General features: G+C 42.2%; 1 protein-coding gene across 2 annotated transcripts in view; it reads right to left on the reverse strand.

Moving 5' to 3' along the window:
* KCTD3 (potassium channel tetramerization domain containing 3) overlaps nt 1–18155 on the reverse strand; it is a 28771-nt gene extending 10616 nt beyond the window's left edge. Inside the window, exons 1-10 of one of the 2 annotated variants that reach the window (XM_056357448.1) lie at nt 17296–18155; nt 13564–13617; nt 12059–12104; nt 11107–11180; nt 10595–10653; nt 10329–10409; nt 9513–9638; nt 8164–8254; nt 5297–5487; nt 651–766 (exon numbers count right to left, since the gene is read on the reverse strand). In XM_056357448.1, the coding sequence (XP_056213423.1) occupies nt 651–766; nt 5297–5487; nt 8164–8254; nt 9513–9638; nt 10329–10409; nt 10595–10653; nt 11107–11180; nt 12059–12104; nt 13564–13617; nt 17296–17369 (912 nt within the window). In that variant the 5' untranslated portion in view covers nt 17370–18155. Of the gene's footprint in view, nt 1–650; nt 767–5296; nt 5488–8163; nt 8255–9497; nt 9639–10328; nt 10410–10594; nt 10654–11106; nt 11181–12058; nt 12105–13563; nt 13618–17295 lie in introns of both variants that reach the window. The other variant, XM_056357447.1, reaches the window with a different exon arrangement.
* Between the last annotated feature and the right edge of the window lie 1992 nt (nt 18156–20147).

Genomic DNA, 20147 nt, shown 5'->3' on the forward strand with positions numbered 1-20147 from the left:
AAGACAGTTTTGGGATTTTTATTGCATCCAGGTTTTATGCCACAAAAATGTACACCTGGCTGTGTTACAAGCTTTGTTATTCACATGAATGCTTGACTGTTTTCTCAGACTCATACAGACTCCAAACAACAGGAATAGGGTCAGTGCAGCCAGAAGCATCCACATATACAAGACAGACACCTTTAAAGTATATCCATGTATATTTCTGCTGAACAGTCTCCCATTGTAAAACAACTTTTGAGATACCCAGATATCAGACTGCCTTCTTGTTTCCTCCTTCTTTCAGATAGTGCAGAAATTGCTGTCACATATTCCCCACAATTTATTTCCTATGATCCTAGTGAATTTTTACAAAGTTAGTAATCCACAAGTAAGTTTAAATAGACACACACTTGACATTTATTACTCCAAGTCACACCATGTCCTTTTATTTGAAAGCCTAAAAAGCATAGTAGTACCACCAGAGAATTCAACATTCTGCTCACAGGCACAATTCTCAGGTATTACGGCGGCAAACTCCATAACACAAGTCAGGGCTGAAAACCCTGTGACAAGCATTTCACACGTGCTTTTAGATTATTTTATTCTTTTTTTACTAGAAAGACATACCAGCTCATTAAAAGTGATGCAGAAAATTGAATTGAACACACCTGCCAATGCTGAGTCACAGCGTTCCACACTCCCACTTTCCCTGTATGGCTTGTAGCCACCAACTGGTTGCCAATGAAGAAGAGAGCATCTACAGGGACTCCAAGACTGAACACTCCTACAAAAAATGAAGAGTCTATGAAGCTCATCTAAAATAAAGAGGAAAAAACCAGTAACAATGGAATCTCTCCACTATTATAATCTGTCACATTTATTACAGTAGCAAGTAAAGAACAGCCAAAACTGAGCTTGCAGCATGTGAGGTGAGGTACCATTCCAGCAACAAACTGGGTTCCATAAATAAAATGCCAGCATGATGTTATCCCTGCTGATGCAATCATTACTTGGGAAGGAGAAAGGAGGCAAGAAAAGGAAGAAGAGCCCATGTAAAATATACATTCCTTGTTTTTCTAAAGCCATTGAATTCTCAAATGGCTTTGCACATCCTAAGACATAAAAAAAATAAATTAAAAACCCCCACAAAACCACCAAAAAAGTCCTGCTTGCTGTAATAGGATTTTTATTTAATCTGTGACTATTAAGTGTCATGTAAGTTGTAATTTCGTGGGGTTTGCTAGACAGACAAATTTGTGCCATACTAGTTTGAAATTGCCTTTTAAAGTATTACAGGATCTCACCACTATTTTTTACCCAAATTAAACAGAGTTAGTCTGAAAACAGTTTTAAAATTAAATATGGCTACAACGCTTCATCCTTATTCTTGGGAAAAGACTGAACACAACGTGACATTAGTTGAATACATTCAAATTTCTCTTTTAGCAGAAATACTTGAACCTGGAAAAATAAGCAGCCTGTGAAAGCCTGTTTCTTTCTTTCTTTCTTTCTTACTCTCCTCATCTCCAGATCTTTGTTTGGTTACAGTCCATGAGTAGTGAGTCAAGGCTATTAAAAATTGATGCTATATAGGGAACCAGTTTCACCAATCATCACCTAAGATTCAAAATCTGGAAGACTTACTAGCAAATGCTGGCTTTCCAAATAAAGCAAATGTGGCAGCAATGTTTTGCGTAATAAAAATCCAAACACTGCGGAACATGACAGGCTTTGATGGCTACGGTTACAGTAGACCTTAACATCTGAGCTTTTCCAGAAGATCTGTCCTCTCTAGAGCTTCCTAGCCTCATCATAATCCATCATGAGTATGTTTAGTTGAACTGCAAACTTGGACAGCATACTACGTTTCATACTATGTATTGTACCATGTATTTAAAAGTTATATGAAACTAAAGATCATAGATTAACTCCAAGTCTGTCAGCTATGAATCCGTACAGCAAACTGGCCCTGTAAGTAACTGCATTTGTAAGTAATTCCAGGTTAAGCTTTACTGCCTGGTCAGTAAAAAGCCATTACTACTGGGGATACATTACACAACCAAGTGTCGAGCTTCACTCACAAGTTTTCTATCCCATACTGCTCACTCTACGTATTTATATTACTCCCCACTAAAATACTTTAAATGCAGCAGACCAATGTCTTCAAAACAAGAATACGCAGTAACTGGAAAATCTCCCAATATTTTTTTGGACAAATACAAATTAACAGAGTGCCATTCCCAGCCAAGCAGCAGCCCTTTGTTACACCCCAAGAAGGAACCTCAGGAAGCTCAATATATACTTATGTTTTAATTAGGATGCTAAACTGTTTTCCAGGGAACAGTACAATCATTCCATGCAGATAAGATGCAGCAGTAAAGGGCAGATGAAAAAGGCAATAATAAAAAAATCCACAGAAACAACTCGAATTGATTACTCTAGAGAAGGATGAGGTTCAAGGAAATCAAGGAAGACAGCTTGAATGGTCTGGAGGAATTTGAAGTGTCAGTCCTGCTTAGGCTCAACAATCTTGAGACCCAGCCACAGGGGAGACAACGCTATACGTAATGACAGGCTCTTGTCTTAAGGGTCCCTCTCAGTAAAATACTGCTTACAGCAGCAATCCGGCAGCAGTGTCTTATGTAAGTAATATTGAAAGGAAGGAGAGCGCTCTGGGAGAGCTCTATCACAAAGATGCCAGCCCACACAATTTTCTGAGGATGGTGTCACCAGGCTTCAACGACTGTTTGGAACAAGTACTTTCTTTCACAAGATGATAGCAATGTACTGCAACACAAAGCAGGACAGCAAGCATTTGCCACTACAAGGAAACAAGACTGCTATATTCAAGTTGTTACTATTAAACACAAGCTTATCCTAGTTTTTTTAAGCCAAGCAGCATGACCTATTATCCAAATGAGGAATAGTACATTTTGGCCAATGTTAGTCCGACTACAGATTCAACCCTGCAGGCATTTTCTCTCTGCTCCCCCCCACCCTCAAGTGGCATTTCCTTTGTTTCACAAAGTCACTTCAACATAGTACAGCCTGTTTAGCAAAAGTGCTTCCTTCAGTTTTGTTGCCATGTTCCGACGTAGTCTGAGCTATGAGAACCTTATGCTATTGGCACATTTCAGAGTTATTTGAAGTAAAAGTCCACTTATGGTTTTTGCATCTCTTTGCACTCAATTTCCAAAAATCCTAGATGCTGCTTCACGTATCTCATTGCAAATTCCAAGGCAACACAAAAGCGGCTAAGTCAAACCAGAAAATGCAGGAGGAATGGAACAGCACAGTGCTTAAAACGATGCCTATTACAGTGTGTCGGGTCTGGCTGAGCCCCAGAGCAGCCCCACAGCACTGTGCTTTGTATGGGCAGCTAGAAAGGTGTTGAGAACACACCAGTGTTTTGGCTGCTGCTGAGCAGTGCCCACACAGCACCAAAGCTGTCTCTCTAACATTCCCCCCTCACCAGTAGGCTGGGGGTGGGCAAGATCTTGCAAAGGGACATAGCCGGGACAGCTGACCCAAACTGACCAAAGGGATATTCCATACCATAGAACATCATGCTCAGTATATAAACTGGGGGGAGCTGGCTGGGGGCTGGTGATGGCTGCTCGGGGATAAAAGCTAAGAGAAAGGAGAAGGAAGGGGGAGAATTAGTTATTTATGACATTTGTCTTCCAGAGAAAGCACTATACGTACTAAAGCTCTGCTTCCTGGGAAGAGGTCAAATATTGCCTGCTGATGGGAAGTAAATAACAACAATATTTGTTTTCCTTTACTTCTGTATGCATGGCCTTTGCAATTGCTTTATTAAACTGCCTTTATCTTGATCCATAAGTTGTTGTGGTTTTTTTCCCCCATCTTATTTTCTTTCCCCCTGTTCTGCTGAGGAGGGGAGTGATAGAGCAGCTTGCTGGGCACCTAGCATCCAGCCAAGGTTAGCCCACCACATACAGGAGTGCGGCTGCCATGCTAAATCTTCCCTACCTTTAAGATTTGTTCACCAGGGGCATAACAGGAGAATAGGCTTCAAGTATTCACAGTATTTACTCCCTAACAGATATTTCATATTCAACTGACACACCATTCGTGTTTATTTTTTTTAATACAATGGAACCTCCTTTTCTGTTGTGCTGATTATTATTATATAAAAGAGTTCTGTGAGTCACAACTAAAAGAACAGTACACAGCTGCATTAACTCATGCAAGACCTTTGCCCTTCCCCATCTTCACATCTGACTTGGTGTTTCCACTCATTCAAGCATGAAAAAAAGCAACAGCCCTTAACATAGCTGGAAATTGCCTGAGCATCTTTCAAGTAAGCTCTTCCTTTAAAGGCATATGGATCAAAACTTGAATTTGGTCATTTTGACTTTCATTAATGACCACATTAATTCTCATGCCTTCAACTATGGAGATACATCTAATAACAAATTATCTCAGCATTAAGCTTCAGAGAAAAGTGTCCACACAAGGAGACTGCTGTCATACTTTGTTAGCAGTATCCACTGCCAGAAGAAACAGACTTTACTGGCCTAATAGTGGTTATTCAAACACCAGGGATTAGACTGGAGTAAGTTCCTAATACCTAATATTGCCTCCCAAATTTGCCCTGTATTTGAACAACAGTGAGTCAGACAAGCCATCAGATTAGTACCAAGTAATATTTGCTTCTGAAAAAGCCTTCTTGCTGTTTCTAAAGCCCCGCTAATTGTGTGTCCTTCAATACCAAGGTGTACAAGCAGCAATTCCTGTATGCTTAGGGCAGTACAGCTTGTCTTTTTCCTACCTAGACACCCACGTCATATAAAGAAGAAATTTTCATCTTTCAGATTCCATTTATGAACTACATGTGACAGAGAATTAAATCTTTTCATCGCCTCCATTAAAAATACAGCTTTAATAAGACACAGGAAAGAAAAGAGCAGAATCTCTCAGCATCTGTAGCTTTCCATCTCAGGAACTTAGTTCCTTTGTGCTATGGCCTAAACTCAAATGCAAGTCCAAGGAAAAGTTTAACTCTTAATTTGCATCTTGATACAAAAACTCAAACTGAACAGTAAGTGTTAGTAACTGTTCAGTAGACAGACTACTTTTGTATTCTCCATCTTTTTGATTTTGAGAAAGGATTCTTCTAGCATCACAGAGAAGAAATATGTTCTAATAGGTTGCTGTACTATAGCTTGTTTTGTCACTTTGTGAAAGCAAATACTGAACACCATGGATCATACATACCTCAAAATCAGATCACAGACTTCCTTCTCATTAAACACACACACGCAAAAAGAAACCAGTCAGTTATAGTTACCAATTTCACTGCCGCTACCACCATCTTGAATGCTCCACAAGATTATGCTACTCTCCGAGGCAACTGCAACCATCTTATCCTTGTCTCCATGAGGTCCTCCAACCACCTTAGCATTAAGAGCCACTCGCTCAATCGTCCAGTCCAGATAGGGACTTGTAAACACTTGCTGCCACCCAGATGACTCTTTGATTCTGGAAGGACAAAGGAAGGAACAGGGAGTAGAGGTTACAGATTCAGAAACAGACAACTCTACCTAAGCCTGAATCAACATGGATGACCCAGTCTTACAGGCTACGCCAGAGAACTTCATATTCCAGTAAAGCACTATAGTTTACAAGAGCTGCAGGTTGGTTTGTTGTTTTTTTTTTCCTTGAAGTCTGATACTGCATATTGTTTCAGTGTTTTGTGGCTACTAAAAGCCTGTGCTGGGCTTTTTCCTCATATAAGCACGTCTGATATAGAAGTCACCAGACCAATCCAAAAACTTGGGCTAAACAAGTGCTAGAGAACAAGGTTCAGCATAAGACTTTAGAAGAAATATCTATTTAAATTCCCAGAAGCAAGGTATCTTATATATCGTGTAAGACACCCAATCACGCTCTAGCATAAGGCTGTGCTATCTAGTCACATTTTCTATTTACGGTATACTGTACACAGGTAGTACTGAATTGACTATAAGCTTTATTTTTAGAGAAGCATTTGCCTGTGCAATTTTAAAGACTTACATGATGCCAGAAGAGCACAATTTATCCGATTTAATTTCAAGCAATAATTTAGATGCTTTGTGACTGAGCTAAAGCACACTAAATCTCAGCAGTCAAATTATATAAATGTTAACATGGAAAGCAAAAACATATCTAGTATCTTTTGCCATTGTTGCCATTCTTCCACTCCAACATTGCATCCTGCCTGGAGCTGAAACATCACAGTTCACTGTGCTCTACCCATACAGCATGCACAAGCTGTAGTGAACTGACTTAAGAGCAGGACCGCAATAGCCATAAGCCTTTGAATGAAACCAAGACATTCTCACAAGCTTTATTATCAAATTTTCAAGACTTCTGTCACACCTCAAAGGAGAAAAAAAAAAGAAAAAAAACCCCTCTCTTTAGGATGTCCTTTGCTGTAGTTTTTTACCAAAATAATTAAGTATTTAAATATTATCGCTTACAAGCAGCCTAAAAGAAAGTCACAAAACCAAATATCTAAATACATTTCATTTCTTACTGCATGGGATTCACTGTCCACTACAAATTACCACTTACACTGAGAAATTATTCTGGCTAAAATTCAGATGCTGCCCTTACATTTTAAACAGCAGTGACAAGAATTTTATAAATCATGTCATTATACTGCACTGCAGTAGCACCATATAAGCAAGCTCTATTTAAAACTGTAGGTAGAAGGAAGTAACTTTAAGAATATGTTGCCTTCTCAAACACCAGATATTCAAAAATGTCTGGGCAAATGCAGCTGCCAAGCCATAAAAATGAGAGATACTGAGATACAGCACAGAGGAGAAAACACTGTACCCAAAACTGTGTAAGAGCAGAACGGAGGAGGGAAAATTCCACCATTGTATTCCCAGTGTTCCTTCAAGCCCAATCACCCCCCGCCCGCCCCCCGTCCCCCCAGCCCCCCCAAAAAAATATTCAAAACAAGAGGAGACTGCTACCTTGAGTCACCATGAAGAAAAGCAGCATTTTAAATTGCCATGTTGACCCATGCCTCTTTCAGGAACCATTCAAGCCTGACAAGCTTCATCAAAAGCATCACTAATGACTTAAGTTCAGCAGTAACAAGTTTCATTAAGTAGATTACCAAGCAGGAAAGAGGCAGAATCTTTCACTTAAAAGTGAGGTAGCCCCCAAGGAAAACAGTCAGAGATAAAATCCTAAGGAAGGGACAATTAGCAAAAGACAATTGCAAATCATTGCCGCTTTCTCCAGTCAGACCACATTAAGCATAATTGAAAACAAGAACATTAAGTAGAGCAAGAAAAGCCACATTTAGTGCAAATTAAAGCAAAACAAATTATAGTGGTGAATACGAGAGACAAGGTAGATGTAATTGAAGTTACAAAGTTTAAGCAAGTAAATTAGTATTCTATATAGTGAAAAAGGTAGCAAACTATGGCTTCAACTTGGCAGTAACCAGAAAGAAGCCATCCACATTGCACTCTTTATTCTCCCTTCTGTTTCGGAACCACACTATGACAGCAGCACTAAGATTGTTTTTGGCAACAGCTCTTGTTAAAACATTACTTTTCAATGGAAAGACAGCCACCAATGAAATCCAGACTACCAGATGTGAACTAAAAGCAGCTTCTGTAATATGAAGGTGTTAGTTATCTTCACCTGATCTTAAAAAAAATAGCCAATATAGAAGACATTTAAAGATAATTTTCAGCCATCCAGGTGAAGGAACAAGTACTTAACAGTTCTGCTAAGGTAAAAAACCTGAAGTTTAAGACAAGGTACATCACTTATGTAACAAAAATCTATTATCTGTTTCAAGTTCTTCGATAGCCTAACTTCACAGACTGTCTTCAAATCCATACAGTAGGATGAAATTTTAAAATTATTCTTTCATTTAAAAGCCTGCTTTAGAACAGGCTTTTGAAGCAGTTAAATTAAAATCCATCACTTTTGCAACAGCATCAAGAATTGACAGCAGAGCAGCAAAATTTGAGTTCCTATCAAGCAGTTTATTTGCACATACAGAAGCAGCAACTTACATTTATAGGAGCAGACTGAATACATCTTATGTAGTGTCATTATAGAGTAAAGCAAACTTTGCTTTGCTCACAGCAAATTACAGGGTTTTTTTAAAAATTCCTGTTACCTGACAAGCAACTGTATTCATACCTGTAGCAAACAGCAAAATGGGCATAGGCAGCTACTATCCAATTGTGGTGGCCAGCTACTATTAGGACTTTCCGTGGGTCCACAGGAAATCCTAAAAAAAACCAAAGCTGAAGTCAGTCAGGTGACAGGTATTAGAAGACAAGCAGAGACATCTGTAACAGGATAGAGCTGTCTGCTAAGATATGCAACAGACACTTTGACAATGCAGTTTCTCAAGAAACATTTTCAGCCGGATTCTAGTTAGCAATATTACTCCACACAGTCCTTACAACTATTACAGTTCTTACATGTAAGCAAGACATTTCTCAGTCAATACAATGCAAATCGTTCATAAAGAGAAAGAGGCAAGCAAATTGGTAAAAATTTGAGGATTGTTATCAAATAAGAAGCAATGCTCTCTTTCGTAAAAGCTCTTTCCAAGTAGTTGGTGCAACCCTATATTGTTCCAGACTGTAAAACTGAAATTTCCGGTATGTCAGAATACCTATAGCTCCTCTATTTATTATCTAGTGAGAAGAGCATGCCCATTTCTGGTCTATAACTAGATTAGGTTTGGCAGAAGTGTGGGATGGCACTGGAATCAGTGGTTATGGTACTTCCCTGAGTTACCTCTCAGCATTGATATGCTAAAGAACTAACACCTAAGGATTACATCATCTTCGGCCTCATTTTCCCCAAGACTGCCATAACACAAAGAAGAATCAGCAATTCATATCCAAGGCTTATTTTTATGTTACCTGGATACAGATTCACCTTTTAACATACTCCAGATTTTCCTAACACTGCTACAATTTACACAGTTATAGCAGAAATATGACACTTCTAACAGCATCATTTTGCTTGCAAAGTCAAAAGCTGGAAAATTACCAAATTCAAGCCCATCTTATTTACAAATTTTTTAGAATTTTATATGGAAAGTACATAGTCAAACAACTGAAGACTATCTTTACTCTAAAAACCTGACTCTTGCAGGGCAAGAAACACACCAGGAGCAAGAAAAAGGCGCAAGAGCAGGAAGGAGGTCCTGAACAAAGACCAGACACTAGTCTGTCTGGTTTTTTTATCACATCTTTAGCAGTGCAAGGCATTTGTCTAAGGGGCCATACTAAGACTGCATGAAGAACTTTGATTTGCTTCTCAGCCTCATGTCTTGATTGTGCAGCAGTGAGCCTTAAATACCGTACAGGAAGTAGTGGTTAATTAAGTATTCAGCCATTTTAAGATAAGGCAAACATAGAATAACAGACTGAAACCAGAAATAGTCACTCAGGTTTTATTTCCCAGTGACAATCAGCTTTTCAATTTATTTTGGTTTTAAAACTGACATTCCTCACCCAGTCTGACTGTACCTTCCCCAGTACCAGCAAGTGTAGGCTGGACACCACCTCCATGAATCTCACTCTCAGAGCAGTTTTGACCAGTTCTAACATCAGTCAGCGGCCCAGCAGTGTTATTTATTTTACGATTGGGAATGCCTATAAAAGAAAAAGAGATGTTTTGTTCCGCTCCATAAACTTTAGTGATATAACAGATATTCATTCACTTCCAAAACACAGGATTAATACTTCTGCATTTTGACCTAAAGTCTAATTCAACTGCTATAAGAATTCGGCAATATCGTAACACTGAAACAGAAAATGCTTTTGCTCTCTGTGTTGACATTCACAATTTAAGGAGCTATCTTCAAAAATCTTGTCAACGATTGGCTAGGTATCCCCTAGACTTCAGGTTAACACATGAACTGCATCCATCTCTAGAGAGAAGAAAAATCTAAGTACTCATATCGTTAAGATAAGGTCATTTGTGGGGATCTGTCATCTAGACACACGACACGTAACTGTACCGTCCAAAAGAAGAAAGCACTCCATGCTGGTAACATTTAACCGAAACATAGTTGAAGAACCCCTACTCGAGTCTACTACCAAACACAGCCTGCTTAGTAATAATGTGCCACAACTCCCTCCCTGCCCAGTACTCTAAACATGCCGTTTCATACAGCATACGGATAAAAGCCTTGCTTTTGAATCAGAACCATGTTTGATTCAACTGTTCATCTCAATCTTTCCATAAGAAAGCCTTCTCGGGACAGTTTAACCACCAATAGCCCCCACAGACTAAAGCAATAAGTGACCACAAGCAACATTATACCATGAATACAAAAATACCTGGAGGAGGCAGGTAGCCATGAAAAAGGACGCTCCCACAAGATGAGCGTTCCAGTTCTTCACATAGTAGCAATCTTCTTACTAAGGAGGAAAACAAGATATGACCACAGCTTTCACTTCCCCGGAAACATTACGTTATTTCAAATAACCTGCTGTAACAGTTTTGAAAATCTTCAGGGTCACAACTGTCCAGGAATTATTTATAAGTGGGTCATTACTACAGTAATAAACATGAGATGACTTCATATTTAAAAAGCAGGAGTTACCTAAAGGGGTGATTCCATAGAATTCAGCTTCATGCCTGAGAACATTAATACTGACTCCCCTAGAGAAAGAGAAAACACAACAGAAAACAAGGACAAAGTGAGTCAACACCCTGAATATTCATACTTGCATATAACTAGACACTGCACAACATGAACAAGGTACTTACTGGTTTACAGAATTACCACCAAATGCATTCAACATGCTGATGTTTGAGATTTCTAAGTGATCTTAATATTAATTACCATTCATTAAAATAAGGATCCAGAAACAATAAAGAAATACATTGCCAGAAGTGGTTAAAATTACAAGAATCCACTAACAAAACACAATGCTACCATTTCTGCCTCTACCATGCCGTACATAGACTCTAGACATGGCCCCAGATCTACCAGGGAGCAGAGTCATATACTAGGCACCCAACTAGAAGAGTAAACTGAAAAATCATCATTTGATAGTGTTCTAATGCATCTGATCAAATTAATTTTCACTTGAAATACTTAGAACTTCTTACCGTAAGTCCAATTCCTTTGTGCGAAGAAAATTTAAAATGGGTGCAAATGCCGCTGGATCTCGATCAATAAATATCTGCAAAGAAAAATTGCTGTACTTCAGCATTACTATGGAACAACCGTCAACTAAAATGCTTTTTTATGCTGTGCACAGGAAAGAGGACTTGAAGATGAGGCAGTCGGCAGATGAACACAACCCAAAGTTTTTTGACCTCTGCTTTGCTCTCGTTATTCTTCTACCATCCACTAATTCAACATTCTTAAAAGACTTATATAAAAAAACCGCTGCAAATAAAGAACACGTTTGTTAAGTGCCACCTAAGTTCTAGTCTCCACAAAGGTCAATGGGTGCCCTCAATTTCTATCATGTATTCAGGATGCGGTAAATGTAATAAGATATCAAGGTAAGTTAAAAAAAAAAAAAAAAAGTCTAAAATCAAGTCAATTACCATTACAACTACTTCTACACTTTTAGCAAAGTACTTGTGTGCTTTACTATCACTCAACCACATTGCTATAACTATAGTTTCCCATTTAAGAATATCATAAACACAGACTGAAACATCCATTTTGCTATCTGTATTTGCCAACAAAAGCTACGTTTCCATGTCCGGATTTACTCAACTACATATGCAATAGCTATCTAACGAAAATTACACCTCTCTCCGCAATACAGCAATTAGCAGTTTTTCTGTTCTTAAAAAAAAAAAAAAAGTACAGTTGCTGCCTCCGCATTGTCTGTACAATGCAGAATGAGCACAAAAATATGCACATTATTCCAGTTTCATCTATCTTGGAATGAAGATGAGAATCAAGAAACCCACAGATGTCACCAATTTTCATGGAAGTTTACACTGACTCAGGCAGCGTAACTCCCACTAGCATCCACACTGAATAAACCTAACTGAAAGCATAACATTAAACTAATGAGTTATCAGTAGGTTTATTACTTACAGCACCAGTTTCGTCCTTCAGTGTTGAAATTCTTCCACTCAGCAAACTGCAACACAGGAAATCGTCATTAAGTGTCCCTCAGAAATGTACTACACAAATACAAGACATCAACACTCTCAATCAGTTTGCTCTTTTTGTGTAGTCAGTTGCATTTTCATAAAACAGAGCAGCTGAGCAAAGAAACCCGCCTTGGTAAGGCAGAATGCTCCGGAGGTGCAGGGTGAAGGATCTCTCCTGAACAAAGAGGCAGTGCGTGCACACCTAAGGAAAAGCTAAAAGCTGCATCATAAGGACCCTCAGATTCTCAAACAGACACAAGGCCTTAGCCTGAAAGGATAGAAAAGTTTTCCCAGGCACCCAGAGGGCTGCGTAGTTTGTTACAATCTAGTAAATCAGTAAAAGCTGCTTAAGTTAAAAGGAAGAGTAAACAATCCATTCTGCAAGGACTTCCGGGGCAAGAATGGGGTGGATGACTTTTTACACAATTCTACTTCAAAGTTTCTCTCCCATCAGATCAAAGTACTTTTGTTCCAGATCCATGGAAAATGCAATGCCAAAACTTTTTTTTTTTTTTTTTTTTTTACACAGATAAGAAACACACTAACATCAACAGTTTTATTACAAGATTACATCTTAGTCTGGATGACAATTATCTCTGAAATTTTCCAGTACTGGATGACTTTCAGAAGAACCTCCTTAGATAGTCTATTTAGTATGAAGACTGGGGAATAGCATTAGACTTCCTCTTTGTGCCTTTCCTTCCCTGCCTCAAAGAAGGTGACATTTCCCTGGCACTCCATTCATCTAAACATTTCAGCAAACCAGGAGCAGATAACGCTGCCTGTCTACGTCGGCTGCCAGGCTTTTATTGGGAAAGAAATCTAGAGTACAAAACCTAAATGTAATGAAGCAAAATTGCCAGCCTTCAGGTCTTCTTTTAAGTGTTTAGGATTAACTGGGATGATAGAGGTACAGCAACTACAGCACAAAATTACTAGGGCACAAACAGTAGGCAGCACAACCTATAGAAGTAGTAATGGTAGAGACATAAAAGTTAGCAGAAGGGTGTTCAATAATTCAACAGCTCCTGTACCACAAGTTAAAACTCTCAAAACTTTTGAGTTAATTCAGGGTACAGCAATAACTCAAAAACCATAAAAGGCAGTGCTGCTGTGTATGGTCAATAAGATCACAAGTGGTAATATAGTAACAGACTTAGTGGCATCTCCCTTTCCTGTAGATTTGGAGCCTTATTTCCACAACATCTGAGAAGTGACAACTGTTCAGCACATATAAGCTGCCATAGCATCATTCAAGACAGAAGATGCCTTTTGGGTAACAGCTCATTTCAAATGAATCTGTCTCATTACTTGAAATAGGGGGGAAAGCATTAAGGAATAAAGACATTATTTATGGCAGAAATTAACAACTAAGTATATATATATATTTTTTTTTTAATGACTGTTAATTTGTCTTTGTTTCATGTGATGATATATTACAAATACCTTGAAAAAAAGGAGTCTGGGATCCACATCAGTGTTTGTCTTGAAGTGCTGAACCTAAGAAACCAAAGTTAACAAATTTAGAATCAGCTGTAAAATTGGAAGGAAGTCTGCTTTATCCAGATTCTTTGACTTCTCCCATAAAGCTGATATCAAACAGGTTTGGGAAGTTTAAGATCTGCGCATCTGTACAAAGTCAAAGAGGTTGCACATTATTTGCACAGATTGTCCTTAAGCATAAAGCAGGACTGCCCAGAGACCCTAAAGTGTCATTCTTTAAATGTTTATAACACACCATCCCAAACATCCCACATTTTCTGGTTCTCATACTTTGTCAACATTAATGCTTGACAAAACACACAAAAACAAACCAGAAAAATCACAGGCACACAAAAAACAGCCACTAAAATACAAGTTAATCGACAATGTGCTACTTTTGTCATTAACTGCATGTTACTCTTACTTAGGACTCAAAGGGTGCTACACTGTACGCTGCAAAAGACTACAATGAGCTTCAAGTTAATATTCTACAATAAATTTAAGTATTTGCCATTTTGCTATTTGGGTCCTCTTAGGGGCATCCAATAGCAGTAGCAGTTAAAAGAAAAAGTATTAACTCCAGATCATATTATGAAATAATACAAATTATAGTATTATTTCTGATGCCAGATGGTATTTTACGTAATAAATAATTAAGAACTCTTTTATCCTTCTTCTGATTTTGATTTAACATGAAGAAAGAGAACTGGATTGGCAGCTTGGACAAGGAGGTCGTGCTCTGCCTCAGCTCTCTGACTGTACATATCCTCTAACTAGTACCATGAATAAGAAACCTTTGCTGACCTCTTCATTAATGGGAATCAAAAAAGGAAAGGCAGAAGTAAAATTCCATGGTAACTTTCTACATAGTAGAGGAATACATTACAAAATATTGTCTGAATAAAAGCACTTAACCATCGTTTATCCAGTTTTCACTGCTTGTATTTTCCAGTTTTAGAGAGAAAGATGTAAACAAAAAGTATTACTTTATACCCCTTAAGAGGCAGAAACACAAAGGCTATATGGAACTACCACTGTGCATAAGATGTGGATTGCGTAGCTGCTCGCTGCAAGCAAACAATGATAAATTTGTTCTTAGCAGAAAATCTACAGTGTAAGTGTTCTAAGCAGAAACATGCACAAAGAAACCAAAAAATTAGAGAATCAAAGTCGTTTGATATTTAAATGTAAAATGACTTCTAAGTATGTTTGCAGTTTTACACAGCTTTTATCATCAGTAATACAGATCACTACCCCTATGTACTTTTAAGAGTAAGGGATGGTTCAGAAGATGTTCCAGAAGAAGCCACCACACAACAAGGACATGAAAAGACCCACCAACCAATTCCATGTTTGCGTCCTTGCAACATTATCAGTGGGTTTAGATAGCACAAGCATTTTCTGTCTGTGACTTAGCACTGTGGTACCAGTTTAGTAAGCAATACCCCATATTAATGCATACTTTAAAACTTTTAATACCTATACATTAGTCTGTGTAAACAATGGGACAGAGTCCTCCTTTTCAGGATACAGAAAGAAGCTTAGCTAGCAAAATTTACGTGTGCATCTGCAGCTCCATGCAGTGGTCAGAAATACGTTGTATCAGGAAAATTAGGCAAACCCAGTGCAATCGCCTCAAATACCCTCAAGCAGGTGGCAGCCTACCCTTATTTTACAGAAAATAACAGGCAAATGGAAACATACACGCTAAGTGTCAGTTACAAAACAACCATTTTCGTAGTCTATTGCACTTGCAGCGTTATCTTATAACCAGAGGGAGATAAAGCGTCAAGAGAATTCACTACATTTGTTACAGTAATTTCTGTGAATGTTAACTTGCAAGAGGCTTGTGCTCCCAGCAAAGGAATCCACAGAAGCTGAGACCTGGAACTGTTGGAGCAACCGTGCCCAACAGACAAGCTCTGGCAGTCCCAGGGAGCAGTGGTATCCTCGTGTCTGAACATGGAAAGCTGGGGACTTTGTACTAGTTGCTCAAAGTATAACTGCTGTCAGAGACAGAGGAGAATGCCAATTTCCTCTTCTCATACAACCCTACAAACAAACCTGTTTCAGGTTTCTAGTAAGGGTAACAGGAACTAAAGAGAAGAAAATGTGTATAGTATCCCACACTCCCTCATTTGCTGTCCAGATAACTCACTCCACCAGCAGCTTTGAGTAACCTGCCCTTTGCAAGCTGAAAAACCTGCCTCAGATAATTTTTTTCACAGAATATAAGCACTACATGAGAAGCTGAACTTGCAAAAGACCAAAACCTCTTACACTGAGGTACTAGTGTACATTGTCTCTCTATTAAAAGGGGAACGTCCATGCACACATTTCTTACTCCTCACATCCAAATTATATCCATTGACCAGAATCTAGACCTTCGACCAGAAATGAAATATATACAAATGTTAAGTTTACCTTATTCTTCATACTTTTTTGTGTAGGGAAGCCCTCTGCGGATCTGCATTTCTTCCCCAGTTTATGCCCTGTACATGCCCTGATTCATGCTGTTCTCTGCAGATGCGTGTAATAAGATCTATTTAAAATTATGAGACTGAAGCATCTTTGCAATTCCACTTGTAACAAAAACCTAGAAGATGAACTGGCCTTAATTTCAGAGGCAGAGTTCACTGAAGAACCTTATTCAGTATAACACAAAATTTGGTCCAAGCCAACATCAAAATCATCCTGAAAGCACCATTATAGCTGAAGTTTTGCATAGGCAAGTTACAAGCTGTTTTTCTCTGGGCTGAGCCAGGTTCTTAATGTCTTCTCATAAAACAGAAATTCTGCATCGATTTTTATGGCACCCTCCTTTAAAAAAGGCTGCAGCATACAATTTAGTTATAAGAACAAGTTCATCTTCAGGGTAATGCAAGAAAATTCCTAAAATAGTAGCAGTAGTTCCTACTACTTATAGCTGGTTTCACATCACACACAGGCTCGGGAAGACACACCAGTTTCCACTAGCTATGGCAATCCAAACGATTTCACGCCTGAGCATGTCAACAGGAACATTTGCACTATTTATTACACAGATCCTGACCACAGCTGCCCCAGTTCTCTCCCTCAGCCTGCCAAAATGTCTACGCATGCCATCTTCCATGCCTCCAGCGTACATCTGAACACAATACAGCTCTTTATTCTGGCTGACAGCAGCAGCAGCACACCAACCTCTTCACTACCTCCGTCTCTGAGGCTGCCAGACAGACCGGTCACTGGCAGCCCAGGGGTCTCTCCTGAAGCAGCAGTACACCCCCAGAGCTCGCAAGCACATACGTAGATACCCCCGAGGCTGCAGCTGCAGGGGGGCACCCCGCGGGCCCGCCACCCACCCTCCGTTCTGCCGCCAGGTGCCCGCCGGCCCCCTCCCCTGCAGCGCGCCAGGGACCCCGACCGGGCCCTCCCGGAGGCAGCGCCGGGCCTGCAGCACCACGGCCGCGTCCCACCGCCGCCCGCCCGCACGGAGCGGCTGACGGGCCGGGCCGGCCCAGCCCCGGGCATGGCCGGGCAGCGCCTCCCTTCGGGCACGGCCCCGGCAGGGACCTCCCCGCTTCAGCGGTCCCCTCCGCTTCGCTGCCCTGCGGTCCGCGCCGGCCACCTCCCGCCGCCCCGCGGGACCGCAGCGGCCCCGCCGGCTGGACCCGGGGCCTGGCCCCTCCGCTCGGCGGCCTCCGCAGCCTCGCTCACCTGGTGCCGCCCACGTTGAGCTGGATGATCTCCCCGCTCCCGGCGCCAGCGAAGCCTCCGCCGTTCCCCGCCATCTTCCCCGCCGCCTGCTCCAGCCGGCGCCCGCCGCCGCCTCCCGCCGCCGCCGGAACCTCGGGGTCGAGAGCAGCAGCGGCGGGGCAAGGCGGAGGCGGCGGCGGGGAGGGAGGAGGCGGGGGATCAGCCAGCGGGCCCGCGAAGCCCTCTGCGGCTGCCGACGGCCCGGGCAGGGTCAGCGCCCGGCCAGACCGCGGCCCCGCCGGCGCCCCGCCGCTCAGGCCCGGCCAGGCCGCGCCGCCTCCCCGCTCCGAGCGGAAAATGCCATGGCAACGCGACAGCACCTGCGGGAGGGCGGCCGGCGCGGGCCAAAACACCCCGGACCCTTCGCGGAACGAGGCCGGCTGCGAGGAGGCGGGGACCCCCCTGCGGCGGCAGCAGCGGCGGCGGCGGGAGTTGGTCAACACCCCCCGGGGGAAGGGGCGCGCCCGGAAGGGGCCGTGTGCGGCCGGGTGGCGCGGCGGGGCGGGCCGGCGGCGCGGCGGGGCCGGGCTGGGCAGGTGAGCGGGGCGGGGCGGCCGCCAGGGGTGAGGCGGGGCGGGCCCGGCCCGGGCTGTGCTGCGCGGCCCCGGCTGCGGCGCCGCACCTGGAGCAGAAGGAGCCCGAGGGCGGAGGTCGTGCCCGCTGCGCTGTTGGGCGCGGGCGGCAGCTGCCGATGACGCCCCCCGGTGCCAGCGACCCCCGCGGACTACGGGGCCGCAGCCAGCGCGGCCCCGGGACTGGGCCTGCCGCCCGTGGGCGGGCCGGGCCGGGCACTGCGTGCCGCCGGTGGGCGCTGGCGGCCGGCACCGACCCGGAACATTCCCTGGAAATGCGGCGGGAAGGCGGCGGCCGCACAGTGGGGTTCAAAGCGTGGGCTGCAGCCCACTGTCGTTAATCAAATTCTCCACAGATTAAAGAGAAAAAAATAGTAGATGCTACAGATGTGAGGCCGCAGTGCGGTTTGAGGAAGAAATCTGTCACAGCAAGTGAGAGAAAACTGCCGAAATACGTGACACTGTGGCTAGCAAAGGAAGTCATAAAATCGTGGTTTAAAGTTGTGAGGGTAGGCTTGATGATTAATTTCTCCCCTCAAACAAGGAGAGGAATGAGCAAATATGAGCCCACTATTTTTAAGTGAAATTTTCCTAGAGACTGAAAACCCACCCAGCAGATCCACGCCCTGTTTAAACCTAATGTTTTTCTGCAAGGACACACGGATAGAGCTGAAGCATGCTCAAAAATTGTATTTTGAAAATGCTGGGAGAGTTCTGGGACTAGCCTAGGAACAAACTGCTTGAAGTTACCTGGCCACTCCCTCGCTCACTTACCTTGGAAATTCAAGTTTTATACCTCTAGTCGTATCACAGAGCCAAACTGACCAGAGCTATGAAGATACCTTTGCCAGGCAGGGAAATACTTGGGAGAAATTAATTCACTATCACAAGGCCCTCTTGCTACCACAGAGAAACATGCAGCCATTTTGGGCTTCTTGGGCTAATTGGCTAACCAGCACAGTTATTAAGCTTCGGCAGGGAGCTCATGAATACTTCTATAATGTGTCCTGTATGTTGGTGCAGACGCTTCTACAGTATCTTCTCCCTACAGCCTAAGGTGTAAAGAAAATTTAAAAGCAGCTGAATGTGTCACCAAGCCCTAGACCTTCAGGCCTTTCTGTACGCTTTGTAGTCTGGCTGTAGTTTGAGTTTCTTTTTGGACTCAAGAAGAGCCGCACTTTAAGATTTCTTCTGAGTTGTCTTCTGCTTCCCTGGAGTAAACAATAGCAAATAAAAAACGTTCAGGTGTACTGTCAGGGAGAGAAGGAAATTGAACTTCCTCTCCCATGTCCTGGGGCAATCTTCTATTAAAGTATTGGATAAGAGTGGGACAGCCTATTTCTTTTCTTGTATTTGGAAGGAAGACCGCCACTCCCTACTTTGACCCATCAGCTTTTAAAAGAAAAATTTAAGACAGAGAGGGCTTGAGGCTGTGGATCATGCTTGGAAACCATACCGCTGTGGAAAGAATCTGTGCAGAAGACCTGCACCTGTCCTCAGTGTTTCCTATGGGTCGAGTGGCTGCTCATTCAGGCAGTTGACTGAAAGATCACTTTCTGCATGCCTAATTCAATCATGTTTCATAAGGCGTCTAATAGCTTAGGTAGTCAAGGACTATAAATTGCGGAGTGACTGGCCACATGTGTTAAAGAAATGGCACTGTAACCATTGTGTATATAAATGCTTCTGTGGCCCAGCTTGCTTATATCTCTTGAAAAATATCTTAGGCTTCTAAATCACGTTTGCCACTGTTGTGGTGTAACCCCAGCTGGCAGCTAAGTACTATGGAGCCACTCACCAACTCCCCCACCCCGATGGGATGGGGAGGAGAATGAGAAAAAGGTGAAAGTTGTGGGTTGAGATAAAAACAGTTTAATAACTGAAACAAAGTAAAATTCAATAATAACAACAATTGTAATGAAAAGGAGAGAGAAAGAGAGAGGAATAAAACCCAAGGGAAAAAACCCTCAAGTGATGCACAATGCAGTTGCTCACCGTCCACTGACAGATGCCCAGACAGTCCCTGAGCAGCAATCAGCAGCCCCCGGCCAGCTCCCCCCGGTTTGTATACTGAACATGACATTCTATGGTATGGAGTATCCCTTTGGCTAGCTCTGGTCAGCTGTCCTGGCTCTGCTCCCTCCCTGCTTCTTGTCCACTTGCTCACTGGCAGAGCATGGGAAACTGAAAAGTCCTTGATTGAGTGTAAGCACTACTTTGTAACAACTAAAACATCGGTGT

This window comes from Falco biarmicus, chromosome 12, assembly GCF_023638135.1.
Source record: "Falco biarmicus isolate bFalBia1 chromosome 12, bFalBia1.pri, whole genome shotgun sequence".
NCBI lineage: Eukaryota > Metazoa > Chordata > Aves > Falconiformes > Falconidae > Falco > Falco biarmicus.